This window comes from Cryptomeria japonica, chromosome 3 (assembly GCF_030272615.1).
Source record: "Cryptomeria japonica chromosome 3, Sugi_1.0, whole genome shotgun sequence".
NCBI lineage: Eukaryota > Viridiplantae > Streptophyta > Pinopsida > Cupressales > Cupressaceae > Cryptomeria > Cryptomeria japonica.
In genome coordinates, this window is record NC_081407.1 from 658,137,571 (window position 1) to 658,163,805 (window position 26,235).

General features: G+C 39.1%; 1 protein-coding gene across 1 annotated transcript in view; it reads right to left on the bottom strand.

The window, feature by feature from the left end:
• Nucleotides 1-26,235, bottom strand: part of LOC131033779 (membrane-associated progesterone-binding protein 4) — a 71,731-nt gene that overhangs the window by 43,294 nt on the left and 2,202 nt on the right. Inside the window, exon 4 of the mRNA XM_057965069.2 lies at nucleotides 24,202-24,239. Within this exon, the coding sequence (XP_057821052.2) occupies nucleotides 24,202-24,239 (38 nt within the window). The remainder of the gene's footprint in view (nucleotides 1-24,201; nucleotides 24,240-26,235) is intronic.

Consider the following 26,235-nt stretch of genomic DNA (forward strand, 5'->3'; position numbering starts at 1 on the left):
ACACCTTCCTGACTTCCTCGACAAAACAACCCTTTTTTGATTCATCATTTGTTCTCATTATTCCTAATGTACTTATGTCTTCTGAAAATGAAATCCAGCGATCGCATTCTTGAGTGACCAAGACGCAGCCTTTCTACTCTTCGGAATCAAAATTTTCTCGTCTGATTGCTTCTCATAATTCAGCTCCCGATTTCGTCGAAGCGAGAAGCTGCGAAAGCATCCAGAAGCCTCTGGTTGCACAGGAGCACTACAGGGACTTGACATCAAGACCACCGATAATGCTTTGTTCAGCTGAAAAGAAAAGGAACGCAACTCAAAGGAGTCGTAAAGGGCACTGTCACAGTCCCATATTTTTGCCTTCGGACTTCAATCTCCTTCGCCAAATCATCAAATTTTCCTTCTTCTTTCGCCATTATTTTTTCGTCTGCAAATTACTTTGATTGAACTCCCTCAAAAGAACAGGATCTACCTTCAAGCGGTTAGGCTCTATAGAAGGAACCTACTTTGATACCATGTTGAATTTACGGTAGTGCTCGTTAACCACAGGCAAACATCAGATCTGTTGCCTTCCCAACCTGTTGATGTGTCTTTTATACACGATCAAACACAAAATAAAATACCCGAAGGTACCTTACCCTCTCTTGAACAAAGTTTCCCCAAATGCTGAAGATTTCGCTTAAGGTGCAAACCTGAAGCTTTTAGCAGAACAAACTTCTTTGAACAGCATTTAGGAAGGAGGTAAATTCAATAGCAAGACGTTATTTACCCCTTTTCAGGTTCATTCCTTTTAAAGCTCAAAGATCAAGATTGAGGTATGATCAATGTCTAAATTTAATGAAGATCTGATTTAGTTCAATAAAGATTATTTTTGTAAAGATAGGTCTTCTTATTTAGATTGATTTGTAAATTTCAATGCTTATTCATTTAAGTTCAAATTGAAGTTCAATTGTTCTTTTTAAGGTCTTGAATCGCCTATCTTTGTGACTATACCTAAAACCTAACTTAAACCCTTTCATAGGTGACAAACGATGGCCCCCAAGGCGAGTGGATCCTCTACGCGCAAGCCCTCATTAAAGAAGATCAAAGGAGTGACGACTTGGAGACGAGGATCACGTCCAAGTGGAGCAATATTGGAGACACCAACTTAGGAAACTTCAATGTGAAGAAGTTTCGAGAAGCACCCTACATCGGCAAGCCATCACCCATAGCCAAGAAGATAATTGAGAGTGGAATCATCAAGGGGGTAGGTTTCCCTCCCACAATCAGATGTCATGAGCTAATGATTGAATGTGCCAGGCACTATGATTCACATTCAAGGACAATTGTGGCCAAGGATGGGACTATCCTCGCCTATCTCTCAGAGGGAGCTATAAGTGAAGTTTTTCATCTTCCAGAGCAGAGGGATATGATCTACAAGAGCCTAGAAGGAGCAAAGTCTATCTACGAAGATGATCCTGATACTTGTCTGAATTTCATCAATAAGAATTGGTTACTCAAGAGTAGGCCTCGCCTAAATAAGATACCCAATACACCTCACAGAATTGATTTCCAAGAAGAGTTCAGAGACTTGATAACCATGCTTAATCGAATTGTAGGTGCCTCTCAAGCCTTCTTTTTCGACAGGTGGATGTTCTTCTTTATACAAGTAAACGTTCAAGGGATGTTCAATTTGGCCAAGATTATCAGTAACAACCTAGATGTGCAGTTGAGGAGGTTAGTCCCTACTAAGTCATTCCACATGAGTTCATATGTTATATATTCTCTAGCCAGATGTTTTGAGTAAGCGGGACTACCACACAGAGTAGTTGTTGGGAGAGGGCCCAAAGAGATAAGAATATGTGATTCTTATGCCCAATTGCATCATCCACCTAAGAATTACTACAAGCTAGTCAATGATACTTTCACAATGCATATCACCGGGACACTACAAGGAGGGATTCACCATCGACTATCTCCAGAAGCACAAGAGCTCGTGAAGAAACATGGTGTGTGGTTCATTCAATTTCCTAAATTCACCTACATCAGAATTCATGGATGTCCTTCACCACCTTATATGTTGCCAAGGTATCCTACGGATAGGATAGTACTACTTGAGGTGACTAGACAGTTGGCAACTTGTGCTAAGGCATCAAGACATAAGCATGGGAATGGTATCCCTATACCTATTCCACTTGGAAATTCAATTGAAGTTTGTCCTAATTCTCAAGCAGTTGAAGATGCAGAAAAGGAGCTATCTCTCTACTCATTCACATCTTTTGCTTCAAGAGATAATTTTGATCCTAGTGGTTATATGGAAGAAACAGTCGGCAAGAAGTACAAGCATGTATTTCAAGTAGAGGACTTTTGGATGAAAGTCCACAATGATGTAGAGGTAAAAAGAAAGATGCACTCCCGATTGCCCTTGGATCTTATCAGGAGATGCAAAGTTTATAGAGTAGCAGATCAAGCACAAGATAGTGGCAGATATCTTCAATCTTCCTATGAGAAAGAAGACAAAGAAGTGAAGATAGATTGGGATGAGAAATAAGTCGCGGACTTGAGAGCATTGATGGATCCAGTCTTGAGTTGTACTCGTATATGGGTGGATGTCCAGCATCAAAAGTTGAAGGAACAAAACATAGCTATGACATTCAACTTAGAAACAAGAACGGAAGGAGAGGCGAGTGCAAGCGAGAACATTTCTCATTCTAAGGGGTCGAAGAGAAAGGAGGTACCTGAAAAGAGAGAATCATCCAAGAAGAAACAAAGAGTAAATCCTGATCATCCCTCAAGTGCTTCTTCTAGACATGAAAAGGAAATAAGTCAAGGAGAGGATCAAAGAGAGAAGGTCTATGAGATAGATGAGTCCATCGAATCCACAGTACATAACGATAAACAAGACAAAGGAAGGACACCTCAGCACTCATCAAGTTAGTCTCTTCCTCTCCAAGTTGGTGTTAATGAGCAACAAGAGGAAAAATGATGATGAAGCAACATGTCCTTTTAGAGGCGAGCGGCCATTGCCCGAGGAAGTGCAAGTAAGAGAGATAAAGTCTTCCATTCCAGATTGGCTTAGAGAAAGACTTACAAGGGTAGTTGTGGTTGAAGAAGAGGAGCAAGTATTTGATTTGGAAAGTCTTCTAGGCAAGTCTCAAGAGGAGATTGAAAAGAAGAAAGCTACAAAGATGTCTAAGGTGATCAAAGATGATACAGGCTCCAAAAAGATACAGATAGCTACACCAGCAATTATTAGAATAATACTTTATTATTTTATTATTAATGCTCAATATTGTAAACTTAGTGTAAATATCTTAATAAGATCTTGCTCGATCTTATTGGCAGTTTCTTTTTAGAAACTTGCCCTCTTGTAATTCTTTGTAATCCTATTTATTGAATGTTTGCTCATTGTTAATACATTCAATTTTTTACCATATTACGCATCAAAAATTGAATAAAGAATTTGTGAATTCTTTTCTGAGATTTTTCGGGCCTCTTGGTTTTGCTACAGATTTTCGAATTTTTTTTTGTTTTCAAAAGTCCGTTTTTTTGAAATCTTCTATTTTTTAAGGTTGTTAAGGACTATGTTCATACCGTGTAACAGGATTCTTCCTGTTTGCGTCTGTTTGGCAAGGGTTTTCGGCATTTTTCGGCGCAGCATAGACCCGCCATTTTTTTCTGCAACCTGCAACTTGGTCAAACCCGCATTTTCTAACTTTCGGCTAGGGTTTTGACCCTCCAAATTCAGTTGAAAAAAATTTCTGAGCACAGATTCGTGGTGGGTTTTTCGAGATTTCAACTAGGTCATCGTCAAAATTTTTTGGATGCCTCGATTTTTGTGCCTCGATTTTTGAGCCAGCGGATCCAAATTCCGACAGCAGATTCTTTTTGGGTTTTTCACAAGGACTTATGGGTTGTCTTTGGATTTTTTGGGTCAGCCCGAAATTTTTTTGAAATCCGTGTCATGTGTACATTTTTTTTGAAGTATGTACCTGCATCTACCTCTGTTTCTGCATTGGGATTTGATTTTTTTTAATTATGTGCCAGTGCTTCTTCTCAGTTTTTTTTTCCATTTTTCGTGCATCGAGAAACATGCAAGATGGCGTCATTGACCAACTTGATGTTGGAAGGCATTCAGCGATTTAATGGCAAAAATTATAACACTTGGAAATAGCGCATGCTGACAATCTTCGAATATCGCCGCCTAGATGATCTTGTCTTGGGAAAAGAATCTCGTCCTTCTGCAGCCGGAGTCGATCCAGACAAATTTGATGACCGCAACAGGGAAGTTGTCATGCTTCTCAAGCTCTTTGTTACAAATGACCAGCTACCTTAAATTCCTTCCGACAAGTCAACTGCAAAAATCTGGAAGCATCTGAAGGAGTTGCATGAGACATCCGACAAGAGTCGAGCCTTTTTTCTAAAGAATCAATTGTTCTCCATTATGATGGATGAACGCATGTCCTTACAGGAGCATCTTACAAAGATTAAGAACATTTGAGATCAGCTCGAAGCTATTGGTCGGAAAATGGAGGAAGAGGATATGGTAGTCATCACTTTGAAAAGTCTACCAAAACCGTATGAGCACTTTATAGAGACTCTCAACATTACTTCTACTAATGTCGATCTGAAATTTCCAAAGTTATGCACCAAACTTCTGCAGTAGGATCGTTGGAAACAACAGTTTGGTAGTGTTGTGACCATTTCACACATCGCCCCATTTAAAATGGGGACCCCCTCTTTTTGCTCGTTTTTCGCCTTCGTTTTTTAGGATTTTGTTAGTTTGTCAGTTATCTGGATTTAGGGTCAAGCCTTAGGGTTTTAATTTCCGTCTTTTCAGGCCAAAATCCAGTCATTTTGAGAGCTTTTTGAGTTTCCTTTCGTAGGATGCAATTTTGAACGCAATGAATTCGCCAGAAGGGTCTATTTTCAATTGGAATTTTGAAGTGCAGAGTCTAAATTTGTCTAAGTATTGATGATGAAATGTGAATTTTGTCCAATTGAGTAATTTTGACCAAATTTTTGAGTTTTTTGATTTTTGATCCCGGGCATTGGAGATGGTTTGTTTTCGCCTTGTGAAGTGATTAAATGTGTGAAATCGTGATATTTTGGCCTGTAGGAGCAAAATCGCTCCTGTCCCTCAGTGAAGGACCGGAGCTACAAATCAAATATTGCTTTGTCCTTGCAGGATTTCAACGACTTGACGATTTGAAGATGTCCAAGGAGATATGTTTTATCGAATGAATATAACTTGAAGTGCCGTCGTGAAGGAGAATGGTCCAGAATGCCAAAATTGCTCATGTCCCTCAGTCAAGGACCAGGGCGAAGTTCTTTGCAGCTCCCGTCCCTCTCCCAGGGACCAGAGCGAAGTTCTTCATAAGGCAAAATTCAGGGAAAAATCAAGTAAGTTATAAGTTTGAAGGCAAGAAGGGAGGTGAAATGAAACTATTGAAGACAAATTGAAGATTATGAAACGCCAACAAGGGACCCAAATGCCTAAGTTCGCTCCTGTCCCTCAGGAAGGGACCAGAGCGATTTTTGTTGTAGATGATTTTCTTGCCAAGTTACAACCGATCTCAAGGCATGAATGAATGAAAGGAGGCATTACGAGACCATTGAAGATAGTTTTTGAAGGTAATAAAGTGAAATGAAGCCCACAAGAGCAAAATCGCTCCTGTCCCTCTCCAAGGGACCAGGGCGATATGATGATTATATTGCCTCTTCTTCAAATTCAAGATACTCTAAGACGGAGAACAAGGTGGCAAGGACATTTCGAGGTGTTTCAATCAAGCACAAAGCACCAAAGGTCGTCAAGTTGAAGAATTTGCACTAAAATATCCTAGTTCGCTCCTGTCCCTCAGGAAGGGACCAGAGCGAAAGTTGCATAAAGGCATAAATTTTGAAAGTTTATCATGCATCAAGCGATCAAGGAGGATCGAGGGACTACGTTTTACACGATGATAGCAATTACAAGTTGGAGAACGCAAGCATAAGCTCAAAGTGTTGAAGTTCGCTCCTGTCCCTTAGGAAGGGACCAGAGCGATATTGAATGTATTGACCAATTCATGCAAAAATCACGTTAAGTCAAGACTTTACAAGGTCGTAAAAGGTTCAAGGTGCCATTTGAAGATGATTTACAAAGGTTCCAAACGTCAAAGTGCTATTAATTAAGCTAAGGGACTTATATCGCTCCTGTCCTTTGGACAAGGACCAAAGCGATTTTTATTAAAAGACTCATGTTTCGTCAAAATCATGTCAAGGCAAGTTCACGCAAGATCAAGGACGTCCTTCAAGAGGCAATGAACGAAGAACCAAGGTTGAAAGGTGATGTATTTGGACTAGAGCTTCAAGATCGCTCCTGTCCCTCTCCAAGGGACAAGGGCGATGATCCTTCCAACGTCTAAACGCCTTGTAGAATTCAAGTGGAACGAAAGGGGAGCGAAAGAATAGCATTGTTTGTCCATCACAACAAAGATTGAAGTTCGAAGTCACAAAGATTAAGGAGAAATTATGAGGATCGCTCCTGTCCCTCTCCAAGGGACCAGGGCGATATTTGCCAAAGCACTCATGTTCCTTCGAAGATCATAACAAAACAAGTTACAAAGGGTCTAAAACGCCATTTGGAAGGCAATGAACGAGGAGTTAGAATCAAAAACGATGAATTTCAAGATAGAAGATAAGGATCGCTCCTGTCCCTCTCCAAGGGACCAGGGCGATATTCTTCCTAACATCAAATGCGCCTTGTAAAGGTTAAATGAAACAAGCATGGAATGAAGAAACAAGGTTATTATTCGCCTCATGATGGAAATTTGAGATCAAAGATGCAAGATTAAGGAAAAACAATGGAGATCGCCCCTGTCCCTCTCCAAGGGACCAGGGCGATAATGGTCATGAGATGCATTTATTCACACATACAAGACACTCAAGTTCGAAGGACTCAACAAAAATACCGATTTGAACGTAAGGATAGAGACTTTGGACGTCGAAATTGCAAAAATCAAGACCCAGTTGATGGATCGCTCCTGTCCCTCAGTCAGGGACTAGAGCGATGAGGTACGTATTTTCATTTTCAAAATTTGGCGCTCAAACACATTTTTGAGTTTATTTAAATGCTATAAAAAAAAAAATCGATATTTAATGAAAATAGCATCTAAAATTTGTGCTTGATATTTATTAATTAATTATTTTTTGCCTTGTAAGAAAAATCGAAGTTTATTAATTAAAAACGATGGCAAATTAATTAATTATTATAGAGCGCTTGGGTTTATTTTATGAGAGTCGGCCTTGTTATTTATTAAAAATCATTTAAATTGCCTTATATTTTACCAAAGTCGGCCTATATGGTGGTAAGAGGTGTGAGCGCTATAAAGGGAGGGTGAAAATTGTCATTTTCACATCATCATTTGTCATTTCTTACATGCGATCTTGAGGAAGAAAGTGCGAATTGTGTTTGGAGAAGTGCGAATTTCATTCAAAGCAAGGTGGCGCTAATATCATCTAAGGTGGTGCGAAGTTGAGGTTTCTACTTGAGCGAACTTTGCCAAGGATAGAGGAGATCACGTCAAGGACAAAAAAGGTGGCGAAATTGATATTTTGAAGAAGAGATCACGTTGAAAACTATTTACACGTCAATCTTGCCTAGGCGATTTTGTTCTTTTTGCATTCTAGAGTTAGCTCTCTATTGAGGTATGGCGATATCGGTTTTATTGTTTTAATTTTGAATCGTAGATCATCATAGCCTAAATTTTAAATTTTGAATTTTGAATTCCTTGCTCAATCGTTATTTTTAGGAAATGATAACTCTAAGACTTATCATGAGGTTTCCTAAAAAATTTATCTCTCTAATCTATGTTATTCATTGCAAAATCTAGTTCTCATTATGAAATGTTGTGAAGGTATGGCAACCCCAAAGGCGGGAGCATCCACCAGTCGTTCAGCTCTCATGAAAGAAGATCAGAAGACCGAAGAAGTGGAGACCAAGATCGTGTCGAAGTGGAGCAACATTGGAGATACAAACTTAGGCAACTTCAGCACGAAGAAGTTTCGAGAGGTCCCCTACATTGGCAAGCCATCACCTGTCGCCTAGAGAATAATCGAGAGTGGCATCATTAAGGCGGCCGGCTTTCCTCCAGCTGTTCAGTGCCATGAGTTGATGATCGAGTGTGCTCGTCACTATGATCCACAGTCCAGGACGATCGTGTCCAATGAGGGAAACACTTTGGCGTACCTTTCAGAGGAAGCTATAAGTGAAGCTTTCCATCTTCCAGAGCACAGGGACATGATATACAAGAGCATAGAAGGAGCCAGGTCAATGTACGAAGATGATCCAGATGCTTGTCTAAGCATAATCAACAAGAACTAGCTACTCAAGAGTCGTCCCCGTCTGAGCAAGATCCCGAACACACCGCACAGGATTGATTTCCAGGAGGAATACAGAGATTTGATTACCATGCTCAACCGAGTTACAGGAGCCCCTCACGCCTTCTATTTTGAGAAGTGGATGTTCTACTTCATCCAGGTGATCGTTCAAGGGAAAGGTACGATACATTGGGCTAGGATAATTAGCCATTGCTTGGACATACAGTTGAGGAGACTCAAGGCTACTAAGTCCTTCCACATGAGTTCATACGTCATCTATGCTTTGATCAGGAGTGTTGAATACGCAGGACTACCTCATAGAGGAGTGATTGGAAGAGGACCCGACGAGGTCAGAGCTTGTGATTCCTATGCCTACTTGCATCATCCGCCAGGGAGAAACTACAAGTTAGTTAATGATACCTTCACGATGAACATCACAAGGACGTTGCAAGGTGGAATTCACAACAGATTATCTCAGGATGCACAGGAATTAATCAAAAGGTACGGTGCTTGGTTCATTCAGTTTCCCAAGTTCACATATATTAGAGTGCATGGATGTCCTTTACCTCCATACATGTTGCCGAGATATCTGACAGACAGAATTGTGTTACTTGAAGTAACAAGACAGTTGGCAGCATATGCGAAGGCATTCAGACACAGACATCAGAATGGAGTTCCAGTACCTATCATTTTGGGTAATTCAGTTGAGGTATGTCCTAATGTTTTAGCTATGGATGACGCAGAGAAGGAGTTAGCCTTGTATTCTTTTTCATCTTTTGCTTTGAGAGAAAGCTTTGATCCACATGGACATTTAGAGGAGACGGTCGGTAGAAAGCTTAGACATGAGTACCAGATTGAAGATTTTATGATGAATCTCTTAGATGATCTTGAAGTGAAACGAAAAATGCATTCTAGATTGCCTTTGGATTTCATCAGGAAATGCAGGATTTACAGAGTGGCCGACCAAGCTCAGGACAGCGGCAGACATATCCAGTCTTCCTATGATAGAGAAAGCAAAACAATAAGGTTGGATTGGAATGAGCCCGAGATCGTGGATCTAGATACTTTGATGGCACCAGTCTTGTCTTGTACTCGTAGATGGGTAGACGTACAACATCAGAAGTTGAGAGAACAAGGCATAGCCATGACTTTCACTTTGGAAGAGAAACCTGCCGAAGGTGGAGCTAGTGTGAGTGAAGGCAATCCTAATCCTAGGAATTCAGGTGAAGGTAGCCTTCGATGTGCCAGTGAGGGCAATCTCCATCCGAGAGGTTCGAAGAGAAAAGAAAGGTCAGAAAAGAAAGAATCTTCCAAGAAGAAGCAAGGTGCTAACAGAGATCGATCATCCGGCACTTCTTCTAGACCAGAGAAGAGGATACTTCAAGTGGAGGAATCCATGGAGTCTATGGTACAGAATGATAGGCAGGAAGAAGGACAGGCACAGCAAGGGTCACCAGATGGATCTCTCCAAGATTATGAGCTAGATGAAGATAAAGAAGATAATGAAATGACATCTCCTCCCAGAGAAGAAGAAGTAGTACATAAAGAAATACAAGTTCAAGAAACAAGATCAGCTATCCCAGATTGGTTGAAGGAAAGATTAACCAAGGTGATCGTAGTAGAGGACGAGGACAATGCAATTGATTTAGAAAGCCTTGTTGGACGCTCACACGAAGTAACAGAAAAGAGGAAGGCTACCAAGATGTCCAAGATGATTCGAGATGAGATTGGATCCAGAAAACTGCAGATAGCTACTCCGGCAGTAGACAAATATGAAGGTGAGATCCTAGCAGAGGAATATGATATACAGACTTTTGAGTTAGGACCATCCACAGCAGAGCAGACTTTAGATGATGCCACCGATTCATTTGAAGCATTGAAAGACAAGCTTAGAGAAGAAATGGAGAAGAATAGAAAGCTTGAGAGAGAGGTCGGTGCATGGAGGACATATTTCAGTCACATCAATGAACCTTTGGGACGTCAGGATCCAGCTAGATCACCAGTACAGGCACTTCCACTTCAATCAATCAATGAGGCAGAAAGATTCAAGAACATGGTCCAACGTACAAGTAATTGGATGGATAGATCTCATACAGTAGCCATAGAGTTTGTAACAAGGATGATGAAGATTATTCATCAAGCTATCCAGGTTCTTGAGATAATCCACAATTTGATGATAACAGTAACCGCATTTGCCCATACCAAAGATGTTATCATTCCTGTCTTGAAAGTAATAAGACATACATCAAGGAAGATCTTAGCGCAAGAGAAGATTTTGGATGGAGAACCTCACAGTTTGTTTCAGTGGTCAACCTTACTCCATATGAAGAGTGTTTTCTTTGAAGACATTAGTGTTAGATGTGGCCAAGTTGAGGAGGTGATCAATCCGATCCAGGACAGAGTATTTGAGGTACTTCGTACCATTCTTGGCAGAAGGATCGAGGTCGAGACAGATGTGGATATGCAGGAATTCGAGGATAGAATCAAGGTCATCTTTTGCAAGGACGCAAATGTTACAGATGAGCAATATGATCAGATGTTTGCCACCATGCTCCTGATTGAAAGAACGAGAGAACTTGAAGCTTCATGGGACGCAGCTCTTCTAGATGCATTTGATCAAGTCATCCACTTGGAAGAGAGTATGAAGAATCTTCCCGAGATTCCAATTGCAGAAATCGAAGGAATCGTGACAAAATTCATTGCATATGCTAAGAAAGAGAATTGGAAAGGGAATAAGATTCTAGATGAAAGGTTGTTACAGATGACATGACATCTTATTTGTCATTGGTTTATGTCTCCTAGGTTTTTGTGCCAAAATTTAATATTTGGCTATGTATTTAATATTGTTCAGTAAAAAGGAGGCCATTTGTAACAAACCCTAATTAGGGTTTAGGTGTCATGATCTTGTCCATTGATCTACTTTCAATCTGAGCCTTTCATTGTAATTGAGGATGCTATTTATACCCCCATTTTTCATTTCATTTGTAATAGTCAATAGTTGATGTAATAGAGAAGAGAGATTAGAGTTAGAAGCAATTTTATTTTGTAGCAAGATTGAGTTTTGAAGAGAGAAATTCAAGCAATTGTTGTACATGATGACTTGGAAATCAATAAAATATTGAAGTTATGGTGTTTTGTTGCAACTTTCTTAGTTATCTTCATGGTTGTTTAATCTACTTGAATCATGCTCAATCAAAGTAGCTTGTTAATTTGAAGGACATAGTGTGAGACTTGATCTTTGGTAGGATTCGTAATCCAAACCACTAGCTTCTTGCTGATTGTAGGAACGCCTTGCGTGGTCGACTGGAGAATACCTTGAATCCCTTAATCTTCAATCATTATTGTATCTTAGATATGTACCTTCGTGGTAGTGTCTTTGATCTTTGATGCATTGAATATCATTTTGTTACCTTAGAAGATCGCACTAATTTCAATTGAGTTGTTATATTATGGCAAAATTGAAATTGGTTGAATCTTGCCAAGTCTTGTCCATACTAAGTCATTCTTAGGGTTAGGTTAGATTAGACTTCTTTCTAAACCCTATCCTTTTGTTATTTTTTGAAAAGCTTCTTTAGTTTAGTAAAATCTTGGCTTTCGGAATGCGTAAGACCCCTTGAAGGAAACAGCAAATCACATCATACCGCTGGAAGCTTGTCCACGCGTAGAAACCCTACTAACAGAACCTTGGAGTCTACCTAACTGATCCTTTATGCGAATCTTCAGCAGTTAGAGACTATTTTCTCAAGAGAGGATAAGATGCCTATTGGTATTTTATTCTGTGTATGATGGTGTATAAAATACACGTCAACAGGTAGCAGTGCTACTTCAGCCTCCTCAGAACATGCCTTTGCTACCAAATCCTTTCACAAGGATAAAGGCAAATCCCAATCATCCCAGTCCTTTCAACAGAAGGGCTCTTCTCAGTCTCTGGATGGTTCCAAGAAAAAGGTGCAATGCAATTACTGTCACAAATTTGGTCATATGATCAAAGATTGTCGTACCAAATTGGCTTCCGAGCAGCAGAAGCAGGGAGGGTCTCACCCTAAAGCCAATGTTGCTGAGCACACAGAGCAGAAAGAGTCTGCCTTTTATGCCTTCATGGCTAAAAGACCTGCAGATCATGTGAAGTCTTCTGCCTGGAACATTGATTCTGGTGCTTCTCATCATTTCACTCACAGGCATGACTGGTTTGATGAGTTCTCTCCCTACACTGATTCAGTTATTTTTGGAGGTGGTGAAGAGTACACTGTTGTCGGCAAGGGCAACATTCAGATACAGTCTGAAGGGAGGAATCTCATATTCCTCAATGTGTACTATGTTCCTCGTATGGAACTTAACCTCCTTATGGTCAGTCAGATTATGCGACATTCTCCTCAGCTGGATGTCGTTTTCAGTACACATAAGTGCTCGATTGTTGATCATGCTTCTAGCACTACTGTAGTTGTTGGCATTGAGGATCATGGTCTATATAGACTTGTGGATACAAGTGATTCTCTTGAGCATGCCTTCGCAGCCAAATCTTCATCTATCAGCAGTCTCTGGCATCAGTGATATGGCCACCTGAACATTCATTATCTTGCATAGCTTGTTCGGGAAGATTTAGTACATGGTCTACCTGATATTCAGACTCAGAATCATCGCGTTTGTCAAGCTTGCCAGGCTAGGAAGCAGCACCGGACACTATTCAAGGATGGTGACTCATGGCGAGCCTCTAAGGTAGTGCAACTAGTCCACGCTAATGTATGTGGTCCTACGAATACTACTTTTGTTACTGGGTGCAGGTATTTCTTGTTTTTTGTTGATGATTTCAGTCGTAAAATGTGGGTGTATTTCCTTAAGCACAAATCAGATGTGTTTACTGTATTTCAGAAATTTAAGGCCTTAGTAGAAAAAGAGTCTAGTTCTTCTATTATTACTCTTAGGTCTAATAATGGGGTGGAGTTTTGTTCTTCTGCTTTCTCTACTTTCTGTGATACACATGGCATAAAACATCAGTTAACCACACCATACACCCCTCAGCAAAACAACATTGTAGAACGTCGTAACCGCACCATTACAAAAATGGCTAGGTCTATGATGGAACATAGAAACATTCCTAAGAAATATTGGGCAGAAGCAGTGTTCATAGCAGTCTATCTTCTTAATAGGTCACCCACTCATGCTTTTAAAAGTAAGACTCTTGAGGAAGCATGGTCTAGTCGCAAACCTAAGATCAGCCATTTGAAAGTTTTTGGCTCTTTAGCTTATGTGAGGATTCCTGATGCCAAGCGCACTAAGTTGGATTCCAAGAGTCAGAAGCTCATGTTTACAAGGTACAGTGACAACCATAAGGCTTACCAACTGATTGATGTAGACTCTAATCGTCTTATCTTCAGTCGTGATGTTGTCTTTGATGAAGAACGAGGACCATTTCAGCTTTCCTCGTCTCAGCAGCATTCTGAGGATCAGCCTTTGAAGGCTTCTGACTTAGGTATCTGTCTTCCATTCGGTTCACCTGATGGGAGGGATGATGCAGATTCTGTATTTGATGATGCACTACCTGAGTTTCCTCCGGAAAATGCTCATCTTCCTCCTCCTCCTGATCCTAATTCGCTTCCTCTTCCAGTTATTCCTCCTGCTCCTGATGTTGGCACATCTACTCTTCGGCCTAAATGGTGGGCTAAGACCATTAGTGATCTTCATCCTGATGAGCTCATTGAGGGTAGAGCTTCCAGAAATAAGGGCAAACAGCAAAACACAGTTAATTTTGCTCTTATGGCTAACATCCACAGTATCTATGAGCCTCAAACATATGAAGAGGCCAAAGGGATTCCAGAGTGGGAACAGGCAATGGATGCTGAGTTCCAAAGTCTTCAGAAGAATCACACCTGGGTTCTTTCAGATCTTCCTCCAGGGAAGAAACCCATTAGCTTTAAATCGGTTTATAAGGTCAAGTATCATGCAGATGGTACCTTATATAAATATAAGGCCAGATTAGTTGCTCGAGGATTCACACAGTGAGAAGGCATTGACTATGAGGAGACTTTTGCTCCTACCGCCAAGATGAGTAGTATTCGTCTTCTTCTCGCCATTACAGCTCAGTATGGTTGGAAAGTCCATCAGATGGACGTGAAGAGTGCCTTCCTCAATGGTGAAATGAAAGAAGAAGTCTACATGACGCAGCCTCCTAGTTTCAAGGTTGCCGATTTAGAACCGCAAGTGTGTAGACTCCGAAAAGCACTCTATGGACTTAAATAGGCTCCTCCAGCATGGTACATAAAAATTGATCAATACTTGGTTGCTCATGGTTTTCAGCGTAGTCCTTCAAAAAGTAATTTGTATATCAAACACTCTGATAATGATATTCTCTTTCTTGTTGTCTATGTGGATGACTTGATCATTACTAGGAATTCAACACAGTTGATTTCAGAAATCAAACAGGATTTGTGCAACACTTTTGATATGACAGATTTAGGACTTCTTCATTACTGTTTGGGTGTTGAGGTTTGGCAGACTTATAGCAGCATCTTCCTTTCTCAGTCTAAGTATGCCAGAAGCTTGCTTGATAGGTTTCGAATGCAGGATTGCAACCCTGCTTCCACACCTATGGAGACTGGTCGGAAATTGTCAGCCAAGTCTGATTCTCCTCTTATAGATGAAACACAATTCAGGCAACTAGTGGGCAGTCTCATCTATCTCACTGCCACTAGACCTGACCTCAGTTTTACAGTGAGCTACATCTCACGCTTCATGACAGCCCCCGGGGCTGATCATTGGGTAGCAGCAAAGCGTGTCCTGCACTATGTGAAAGGCACCTCGGATTATGGACTTCTTTACACTAGGAGTGATGATCCTCGACTCAGTGGGTTCACAGATTCAGATTGGGCAGGCTCAATTGATGACAGGAAATCAACCTTTGGATATGAGTTCAGTTTGGGATCTGGTGCAGTCACCTGGACTAGTAAGAAGCAGCAGGCGGTGGCTCTCTCTTCAACAAAAGCGGAGTATAGAGGAGCTGTTAAGGCAGCTTGTGAGGCAGTTTGGCTTCGTCGGATGCTTGGAGATATGCAAATATCTCAAGCAGGTCCGACTCCCTTGTTTTCGAACAATCAGGGAGTTCTCAAACTTGCCAAGAATCCAGTCTTCCATGAAAGAACCAAACATATAGAACTTCATTGTCACTACATTTGGCAGTTGGTTGAAGACGGATCCATTCAGTTGCTGTATGTTCCTACCTCAGAGCAGTCAGCAGATATTTTCACCAAACCCCTCAGTCCAAATAAGTTTGTAAAATTTTGGGGGTCTAGTGGTGTAGTTGATAGATTGAGCATTAAGGGAGGGTATTAGAATAATACTTTATTATTTTATTATTAATGCTCAATATTGTAAACTTAGTGTAAATATCTTAATAAGATCTTGCTCGATCTTATTGGCAGTTTCTTTTTAGAAACTTGCCCTCTTGTAATTCTTTGTAATCCTATTTATTGAACGTTTGCTCATTGTTAATACATTCAATTTTTTACCAATTACTTGCATAATAGCAATGGACAAGTACGATGATGAGATCATGGCAAAAGAATATGATTTGGAAACATTTGATCTTGGCCCACTTACCTCCGAGCAAGCCATGGAAGATGCGACTGATTCAATGAGGGCAGTCAATGATAAGCTAAAAGACGAAATAGAAAAAAATAAAAGGTTGGAAAAGGAGATTAATGCTTGGAGGAATTATTTTAGCCAGCTTAATGAGCCATTAAGGCGACAGGATCCAGTGGTCTCACCCTTGCAGGCACTCCCTCTTGAGTCAATAAATCAGGGAGAAAAGATGAAGAACTCAGCCCAACTCATGGATACGTGGATTGATAGATCCTACATGGTAGCCAAGGAATTTATAGGAAGAATGATGAAAACAGTCCATAGAGCCATCCAAGTCCTTGAGATCATTCATAATCTAGTGGTAACTGTCGATGCATTCACTCACACTAGAGACATTACCATCCCAGTATTGCAAGTGGTAAGGAGGACATCAAGACAAGTTTTAGCACAAGAAAGGATAATTGATGGTGGAACCCATAATCTCCTACAATGGTCAACTTTGCTCCAAATGAAGGAGGTTCTATTCAAGGACATCAATAGTAAGTGCAGCCAAGTTGAGGACACTATCCATCCTATTCAGGATAAGGTGTTTGATGTATTATGTGCAATCCTTGATAGAAGGATAGAGATTGAAATAGATGTGGATGTCCAAGAATTGGACCACAGGATCAAAGTCATCTTTTGTAGAGAAGATAGCATAATCACAGAAGAGCAACGAGATCAGATGTATACTACTATGTTCCTGATTGAGAAAACAAAAGAGTTGGAGCACGGATGGGAGATGACTCTTCTTGCGGCCTTTGATGAGGTCCTTACTTAGAAGAGCGGATGAAGAATCTGCCTGAGATTCCCATTGTAGAGATTGAGGGGATTACGTCCAAATTCATTGAATATGCTAGGGGAACAAGGAAAAGGGAACAAAATTCTAGATGAAAAGTTGTTATGAAATGATGTGGCGATTCAATCCCTATTGGACAATGCTTCCTCGTTATTTGTGCCAATTTCTATTGGCTATGTTATGATAATGCTTATCTAAATAGGGTTATTCTTGTAACAAACCCTAATTAGGGTTTTAGGTGTCAAAATCTCAGCCCTTGATCTTCTTTAAATTTGGGTCATTCATTGTATTTGAGAATGCTATATAAGCTCTCACTCAATTCATTTTGTATGGTTAAGAAGAATAAGATTATTAGCAACAGAGAAGAAAAGTAATTATTCATACAAGGTATAGATTTGGTGAAGAGAGAAAGTTGAGCAATTGTTGTTACTTTTTGCTATGAGATTAATGAAACATTGAAGTTATGGTGTTTTATTGCAATCTTTGTGCCTTCTTGCAAGGTTGTTCATCTTCTTGAATCACTTTATTGAAGATAGTATTTGGATGTTAGAAATAGTTTGAGTGATAAATGTTGTGTTTGATCTTTTAGTGAAGCTCATAGTCCAAACCACTAGCCTCTTACTGATTGTAAGAGCGCCCTGTGTGGTCAACTAGAAATGTTAAAATCGTTTGAAATTCAATCACTACATGAGTATAATTCCACAACAACAACAACAAATATGACCAAGGGTATAATTCCATTATCAAGATACGTAAGCATTAAAAACACTCCAAAATCATTCACACAAATTATTAAGCTTTGTCCTCCTCAAACATAGGACAAGTTGCAATAGAACATCACTATAAAATCTGGTCATATTTTCAACATTTTCATTTAAATATCAAACGTCATAAAGCAAGTTCCAACTTAGTTGCAATTTGTTTGATTTGGCCTCCAATCAAAACCATTATCTTCATGCATGAAATGCCTAGATGTGAGACCAACACTTGCCCAAAACTGTACCATGTATAGCTTCAAAACTAGCTGCAACCTACAGGCATTGAATGTTGGCAAGTCAATTCTTGACTTCAACTTGCATGATAGAATGTTGGCAAGTCAATTCTTGACTTCAACTTGCATGATAGAATTTTATATCAGTTGGGAAAATTGTGTGAAAGTTCATATAATAGGCTCATTTTTGGCAAAGCATTATCAATCATTTTAGAATTAAAATGTCCCCCACAGAATTGAAGATGCATCTTTTTGTCCAAATCCAAAGATTGGATGTAGCAAAATACATAAAATCATCACATGTATCAGAGACAAGCCAGACAACAACAAACAATAAATGTATACTTCTTTGTTGGTATAAGACCAGAGAAACGAAAAAATCGCCATGACTCGCCTAAACTCGGCGAGTCTAAGTCCAAGTCACCACCCCCACACCCCCCCCCCCCCCGAGTCCAACCAGCTCGGTGAGTCCTGTCTTCTACACTCGGCGGCGTTGGACATAAAATCCGGCCCAAAAAAAACACATTTTTAAAAGGTTTTTTAAGTTGTTTTTTTTGGCTTTATTGTCCTATGCCCCTAAAAGTGAACTTCATTTCATTCATTTGGCAAAATAGGAGGAGAAAAGTGAGTTGTGAAGAGAAACAAGGTTTCATTGAAGAAAAACCAGCAAGGAGGAAGCTCAAGATTTCATCCATTCATCACATTGGGGCTGCATTATGCTTTGATTTGGTGCATCAAGAGTTGGAAAGGAAGAGTTTTCAGCTCATTTCAAGCTTGTTGTAAGAGGTAAGATTGATTTTTTGAGCTTTTTTTGTTTCTTGTATGCAAAAATTTCATTTTCTATTCATTTCTTTTGAAAGTTTTACATTTTTTTCCAAAATCTTTTGTATGTTACTATGTAGGGTTGTATGTAGGATTTGTAAAAAAAAAAATTTCAAAGTAAGGGTTGAAATTTTGATCAAACCCTACATTTTTTTTTTTTAATTTACAAACCCTACCTTAGTTTTTTTGGAAAAAATGTACAATGAGAATGAATTCACAACAAAATATGAATGTATTAAATTTTTTTTGTATTTGTAATGTCTTATAGTTATGACTTATATTTTATTGCAGCAACCTTCACTTTCTTATTTGCCTCAAGTTTCACAAAACTACCATACAAAGTCTTCTTCTAGACCCCCAATTAGAAAGGCCCTGCTTGGAAATTTCACGAAGATTTTCCTGGGCAAAGAAAGGGGTAGACAAAATGTACGTTTTGCAAAACAATATTTTTAGGAGGCATTTATAGATTAAATACCATATTGCTTGTGTGCATGGCCATGATGCCGACCCATGCATTGAAGCAACGACTGAGCCCCATACGCGAGTGCTATGTAATGGTTGAAGCAATTGAAAACAAAAAGAAGCAAAAGGATGATCTTGCGGCCATTGGAAGTGGGAAAGCTTTAGGTTGTGTTGGAGGGCCTTCTTCCATGCCTCCATATCGTCCCACTCACCATGATACTGCTAGTGGTAGTGCTTCTTCTTCTGCAGGTGCCACTACTCATGGTCCTAGCACTGCCAGTGGTAGTGGGAGTGTTAGCATTGGACCTAGAATTCGTAAATCTAAGTTGGATACCTTCTTTGTGCCTTGCACTACTCTTCGGTCCCAACAGTCGCTTGAGAGCATGGGTTGGAACAAGGAGGTCCATGATGCTGCTAAAATGGCAGTTGGCAGGTTTTGTGTCTACGGCAGTGTTCCATTATTTACAGCCAGGTGAACGTTTTATGTTTGATTGTTTTAATTTTTATACTTTGATTCTTTGTTTTCTTTTTTCTCGTACATACTACATAGTACATACTTAACTTATCTCGTTTAATTTATTTGTGACAAGTCTCCTTATTGGCAAGAAATGGTTGATGCCCTTACCATATGTGGGGAGGGGGTTCAAAGCCCCTTCTGAGGCTAATTTGAGGGGACCCATTTTGACTCAATTGGTGAATGATGTGAAGAAGGAATTAGGTGAACAACACCAGATATGGAGCACTAAAGGTTGCACCATCATGACTGTTGGTTGGACGGATAGGAGAAATAGAACTCTCCTTAATTTTCTTGTTTCTTCCACAGGTGATTGATTAATTTTAGTTTCATTTAGTCAATAATTTTTTATTTTTCATTTAATGATTTATTGAATGATCATTGATCTTGCTTTATTTTTTTATTTAAGGGGGCACCGTTTTCATCAAGTCCATTGATGCCTCCGCCCATTGCAAGAATGCCACCTAACTATGTGAGCAGATAGAGGAGATGATTGATGAGGTGGGTGAGGAGAATGTGGTACAGGTGGTGACCAACAACCCAGCAAATTATGTTGCTGCATGTAAACTTTTGATTACAAACTAATTTTGTTTGCAAAATAATTACTATTTTGTAACTTCATTAATTACAATGCAATGAATTATGTTGTTGCGGGTAGACTGTTGATGGAGAGGCACCCATCTATAGTTTGGACTCCATGTGCCACCCATTGCATTGACCTCATGTTGGAGGATATTGGAAAACTCCCATGGGTCAAGAGATGTGTAGAAAGGGCGACAAATGTGTGCAAATTTGTATATAATCATTCATGGGTGTTGGCTCTTATGAGACAAACCATAGAGCAAGGGGAGTTAGCTCGTCCAAGAATCACAAGATTTGCCACAAACTTCATCACATTGCAGTCCATGCTTCGCATTAAGTCGGCCTTGAGACATATGATTGTTGGTGAGGAGTGGTCTTCCTCATCCTATACTGCCACCCCTCCAGGGAAACATATGGTAGACTGCATTTTTGGATCCCTTGTGATGAGAGAGTGAAGGTAAATTTTTTATAAATTCTATGAATTTAACTTTTTGTTTTATAACTTATTCATCATATACTCTTATTTGCTCATTTTTCTAAATTACACAATATTTTCAATTTTGCAGTTTGTTAAGCCCTTGGTGGTTCTGTTGCGAGTTGCGGATGGAGAAAAGCCCACAATGGGCTACATATATGAGGGCATGGATAGGGTGAAGGATGGCATCAAATCCGTCTATGAAGGAGATGAGAGCAAGTATGGTCCCATTTGGGAGATCATTGATAAGAGATGACATCATCAGCTTCATAGGCCCATCAATGCAGCAGCCTATTATCTAAATCCGGCATTCCATTTTATCCCTACTTTTAAGACTGATGTGGAGGTCCTTAATGGGCTATACTCAATCATGGAGAAGGTGGCACCTGCTGGTTCTACTCAGACAGAGCTCATTTGAGAGCTACAGTTGTTCTCAAATGCACAAGGGGAGACCTTCTCTCGTCCTATCGCCAAAGAAAGTAGGACAACTATGATGCCAGGTAAAAATAAATTGTAAGGCTTAATTTTAGTTTTATTGTATATTGTTAAATGAGTTTATGAGTGAGACTGATTTTATTTATTTTTCTCATTTCAAACTCGGATAATTGGTGGAGCTTTTTTGGCCCAATGACACCAAATCTTCAGAAGTTGGCCATTCGCATCTTGAGCCAACCATGCAGCGCATCTGGTTGTGAGGGCAATTGGAGTATGTTTGAGCACATACACTCCAAGAGGCGCAATAGATTATCCGTGGAGAAGATGAATGATCTCGTCTTTGCTCACTATAACCTCCGCCTAGGAATGAGAAAGAATGCATTAGCTGACATCTCTCCTATCATTCTAGATGAGGTTGATCTTGATGCAGAGTGGGCCACTGAGACAAATCCTGCGACTATCTTTAGTGATGATGACACTGATTGGATCGACCAGGTAGATATAGAGGCTGAGGCTGTAGCCATGGCAGAGGAGGAGCAGAAAGCACGAGCAGCGACAAGAGATTCAAAGGCAGATACTGATACTGACATAGATGTTCCTGATGTTGGTGAACATGGCATGGTGTCACGAGAAGCGGCTATGGCTGTTGAATCATCCAGGACCTACCTTAGACACCTTCGCAGGGGGCCAAGGCTAGAGGGTGCATGTTCCTCTGAGCCATAGGCTTGTAATTGTATTTACCTTTGGTATTTGTATGGAACATTTGATGATGATCATATGATGACATGGATTTTTTATTCCATGAGTTTTGTAATATTGTATACATTGACAATGTTTATACATCTATGTTTTTTATTTCCTTCAGCTACAATTTGCGTTTATGCTTATGTGATTGATGTATACTTGTGTGTGTAATCAAAGAGTTTGATGATGTTATCGTGTCTTTAAGGTGTATTCAATAAAGGGTGCATGAAACAAGTTTTAAATCTTTAAAAATCTCTAAATTTCTTGAGTTTTTCACTTTCCCGAGTCCAGCCGAATCTGACTCGGAGTCCCGAGTCCGAGTCCGAGTCGGCCTTGCTGAGTCCGAGCCGAGTCCGAGTCCCATTTCTTTGTATAAGACGGATCATCAAAAACAGTTTCCATGGGTTTCCCCTTAGGTTTACATACTACTGGGTATAGCAATGGTTGTCTCCTTGTAGTGGTGGATAGATTCTTAATGATAACAATAATTGCACCACGTAAAAAGGCTATCTTGTTAAGCATTATGCTCGGATAATGTAACTTTTTGTTCCTTTTAGTTTTATATGAAGCATTTTTTTCAATTAAAAAACTTTAAAAGGCAATCTCAGGTCAAGACATAGCTTAGATGTTCTGTCAAAACGTATAAATTCATTTCTGACAACCATCAACATCTACATGAAAGAGATACCAATTTTTCAAACAATTTCTACATCACTTAGGCCATGGACACAAAGCTGACTGCGAGTGACATATTCTACCTTTCAATCGTCCATACAGAACACAACCCTTTACAAGGTGTTTGGGTATCCAAACTCTAATGGCCATTGAAGTTGCTCATCCTATGCCCTAACCACCTTTTTCAACCCAAACGAATTCGGTAAAGTAGCAAAGTCCATTGAACACATTTAACTGATTTAGTACCAACTGAAAAAAAAATTGCTGATAATTAGTGCTGAGCACAAGCAACATCATGATCAGCATGTAATAAAGTATGGGTTTGTCTGCAGAAGCAAAGAATTACAAGACCTTATTGCAAGCTCAAATCTCTTCACCATGAGACATATACAATTACCAAGGATGTTGGAGATAGCAAATTTGAGCTCTCAATCTTGCATATTATTGTGATCTAAATCTATTTTTCAGCACTGAACTCCACCTTTGTTGGACACTCCAGATGCCGTTTAAGAGCTCCAAACAGTTCAGATAAATCTTGATTACATCATGCCACCTAAGGAGAGAGAAAGAGAAGGCATGTGAGCCATACTCCAACAAAACTAGGCAATCACGCTCTAGTAGATCATCAAAAATGATCAGCTACCTCACCAAGTGTAATCGTAGCCCAGAACACAAGTTGCTAATTAATCTCTACTTTTGCTTCCAACTTGTCACGATGGGTCTATTGCTTCTCAAGGAAGCAAAACCAATCCACGAGCACTTGGGAGTTTGATCATTATGTGCCAACTGCCATCTCATAATGTCACTAAACATCAAGCCCTATTCAATACTGGCTTTGTCATGTTCTCAACCACTCATGATTGAAACTGCAGAAAGCCTTTTTAATTTTTTTCATTATAATATACTACTGTATAGATAGTATCAGCGCAAACATAAACAATCATGTCAGGATGTCACCAGAAAATGAAAATGCCTTGAAAAGAAATATACATATTACAGAAGATGAACAATTACTTTACTTGTAACCATTAACCTTGTCTTCCATCTCCACACTTGCTTAAATATGTAAACAGCTATTTATTATAATGGCTTCTAGGTTTAAAGCCAGTTTTCCAGTTTTTGTAGCTCCTATATCAACATCTCAAATTCTACATCAAACCTGCAAATTTGTGAATTAATATAAACTATCTATAATAAACATTAAGTTTTCATGGTCCATGAGATTAGATAGAAGAGCTTCTGCAAAAATCTAACAGAGAACTTTTGAGAAGCTCTTCTGACTAATAATCTATCTATACAAATCTTATACATTATTCCAGTTATTTCTATGTTAAATGTGATTGCTTATCCACTTTCCCATAATATTCCAGTTATTGTTCATAAGGACTACAAATTGTTTGTTCTCATAACACACTGGACTTCGTTTGGTGTGCCATACCTTTGATCATTTAGTAGGTCTCAAAATCATTTGAGATTGTAGATACTTATTTATAGTGGTCCTTGTAAATTTCTGATTTCAGTTCTCAGTTCAAAGTTTTTGTTTTCAGATCTGGGTCTTGCAGTTTAAAATTCCATAAGATGTTTCAGAATCTCTCTTCCTGTGTTTCAGATTTAGAGTTTCTCCCTTCACAAACTAGGGTTTCTGTCAAGGACATTATTAGCAGCTGTTACAAGCTTCAGTTAGGTTCTTAACCAACCATAATTTAACATTTAAACCTTGATAGTAACAAGAAAGAACCCAAAATCTGACTCACCTGTAAAGTTTCCTGAAACAAAAGCACGGGATGCATCTCTGTAACCACCCAAAGAGCATTTTATTAATGAAAACCTTTATATATGAGAAATATGACAATACAAACCACACAACCACTATCTACTAGTGATAGAAACTCAACTATGTTTATTATTTGCACCTTTAGATTTGTAAAACTAAGAAAATCATGCAAAATTTATGTGCTTGCTCATACACCACATTCATTATAACATGTTGCAAACTCTATTGACCTGTACAATCTTTGCTGATTTTAATAGCTTACAAAATGTTTTTTCTAAACCCTAGTCAACCCATTGATTAAGTGTAGCCGAAGAGAATACCCTAGTCAACACTAGCATTTTTATTTTTACCTTTTGGTACAACACAAAACAGAACAGCATTTAAGGTAGAACCTTTCTTAAAATTTGTAGAGGAAGCTCCCTTATGAAGAGTGAAGGAAATGATAATAAAGAAAATTGCATTATACCTAGAACAAGCATGATTTCTTTTAGCATGCAAAGATTGTCTTTTTGTTCTCAAGCTTAGACACAAAGCTAATCAGCACTTCTACACAAAACAAGATGTTTTGATTTATTATCTAATGTGGAAAACCTAATCTAGAGAATGCGAAAATACACTCACTTCTACCTAAAATCAGAAACTAGAAGAGTACAAACTTGAATTGGATTTATGACAGCACACACAAAAAGCAACAATTGCATAAGAAGATTGCATATAAAGTTGTAATTTTCTATCTTAGTGAAGGCAACAATACAAAGCTTGAAATATTGCACAAAGTTATTCAATCCATATAGCATAAGATAACACAAAAGAACTCCTGAACAGCAATCTTAGCAGCAATTATGCATAAAATTATTATTGAAATAAAATTATTTATAATTATTTACAAAGTTTTGCATGCAATTTATTCAAGATAAATAAAAAAGCATGCTATAGTTTTTAAAGGTAAAATAGTTTGCTTGCATACAAAGCAAGCTTAGAATATCATTTGGTTCACAAAATCCATGACTAAATCAGTAAATCTTTGAACAGATTTCTGATTAGGATAATTACAACAAAAAATATTGATGGAAATTGTTGTCATTGATGTCAAAGAGCATTTCATGGCATAATTAATGGAGATAGGCTTGTGCCAAATTTATGACACTATGATTAAGTTGTCATTGGCAAGGAGGAATTTAAATTGCAAAATAATTATTTTTTATTGTGGCTGACTTCCCTCTTGGGCCGGCCCATGTATGGGTACCAAACATGCATTTAAATATTGTGTATATGAGGGACAAACCCATAAAGTGATGCACCCTAAGTTGGGTAGCATTGAATTAAATAAAAATTACTTTACCTGGGCGATCCCCTAGGTTTGTGCACCCTCCTTGGGCAAGAAAGCAATGAAATTAAATAAAAATTTGCATGATCTCTTGGCCGACCTGCTTTAAGAGATGTAACTGTTGGGTGAAAGGGTGCATTAGTTGGTATAAATAAGAGTTCACTTGGAGATCTTTTGATCAAGCAATCCACTGAATAGCATTCCCATTAAACAAGATTTTAAGCAGACCTTAGAGCAGATCTAAGAAGCACCTGTGGGCAGAAATTCATGAAGAACATGAGCAGAAATTCTTGAAGAATATGAGCACATTGTTTCAGACCTTATGAGCAGAAATTATCGAAGTTTATGAGCAGATTTCAAGAAGCCTCTTGAGCAGATTTGTTGAGGTGGATCAGACCTGATTCAAGAAGAAGATCAAACTCTCGTCATTTTATCCTTTTGGAGGTTGGTGCCTCATCTTCAAAGAGATTGGTGTCTCTTGCTGAGATGGTGCTCAGTTGTGGAGATCGGAGTCTCCAGTGGGTTGGTGCCTACAAAGATTCTAGGAAGTTTCTAATACTTTTTCCCGCAAGGGTTTCCATATAAATTGTGTGTTCTTTGAGTGCATCACATAGCCAGATGCCTATGTGAGCAAAACTGCAGTTTTTTATTAATTATCTCAACTTTCCAAATAAACAACTTGTTATG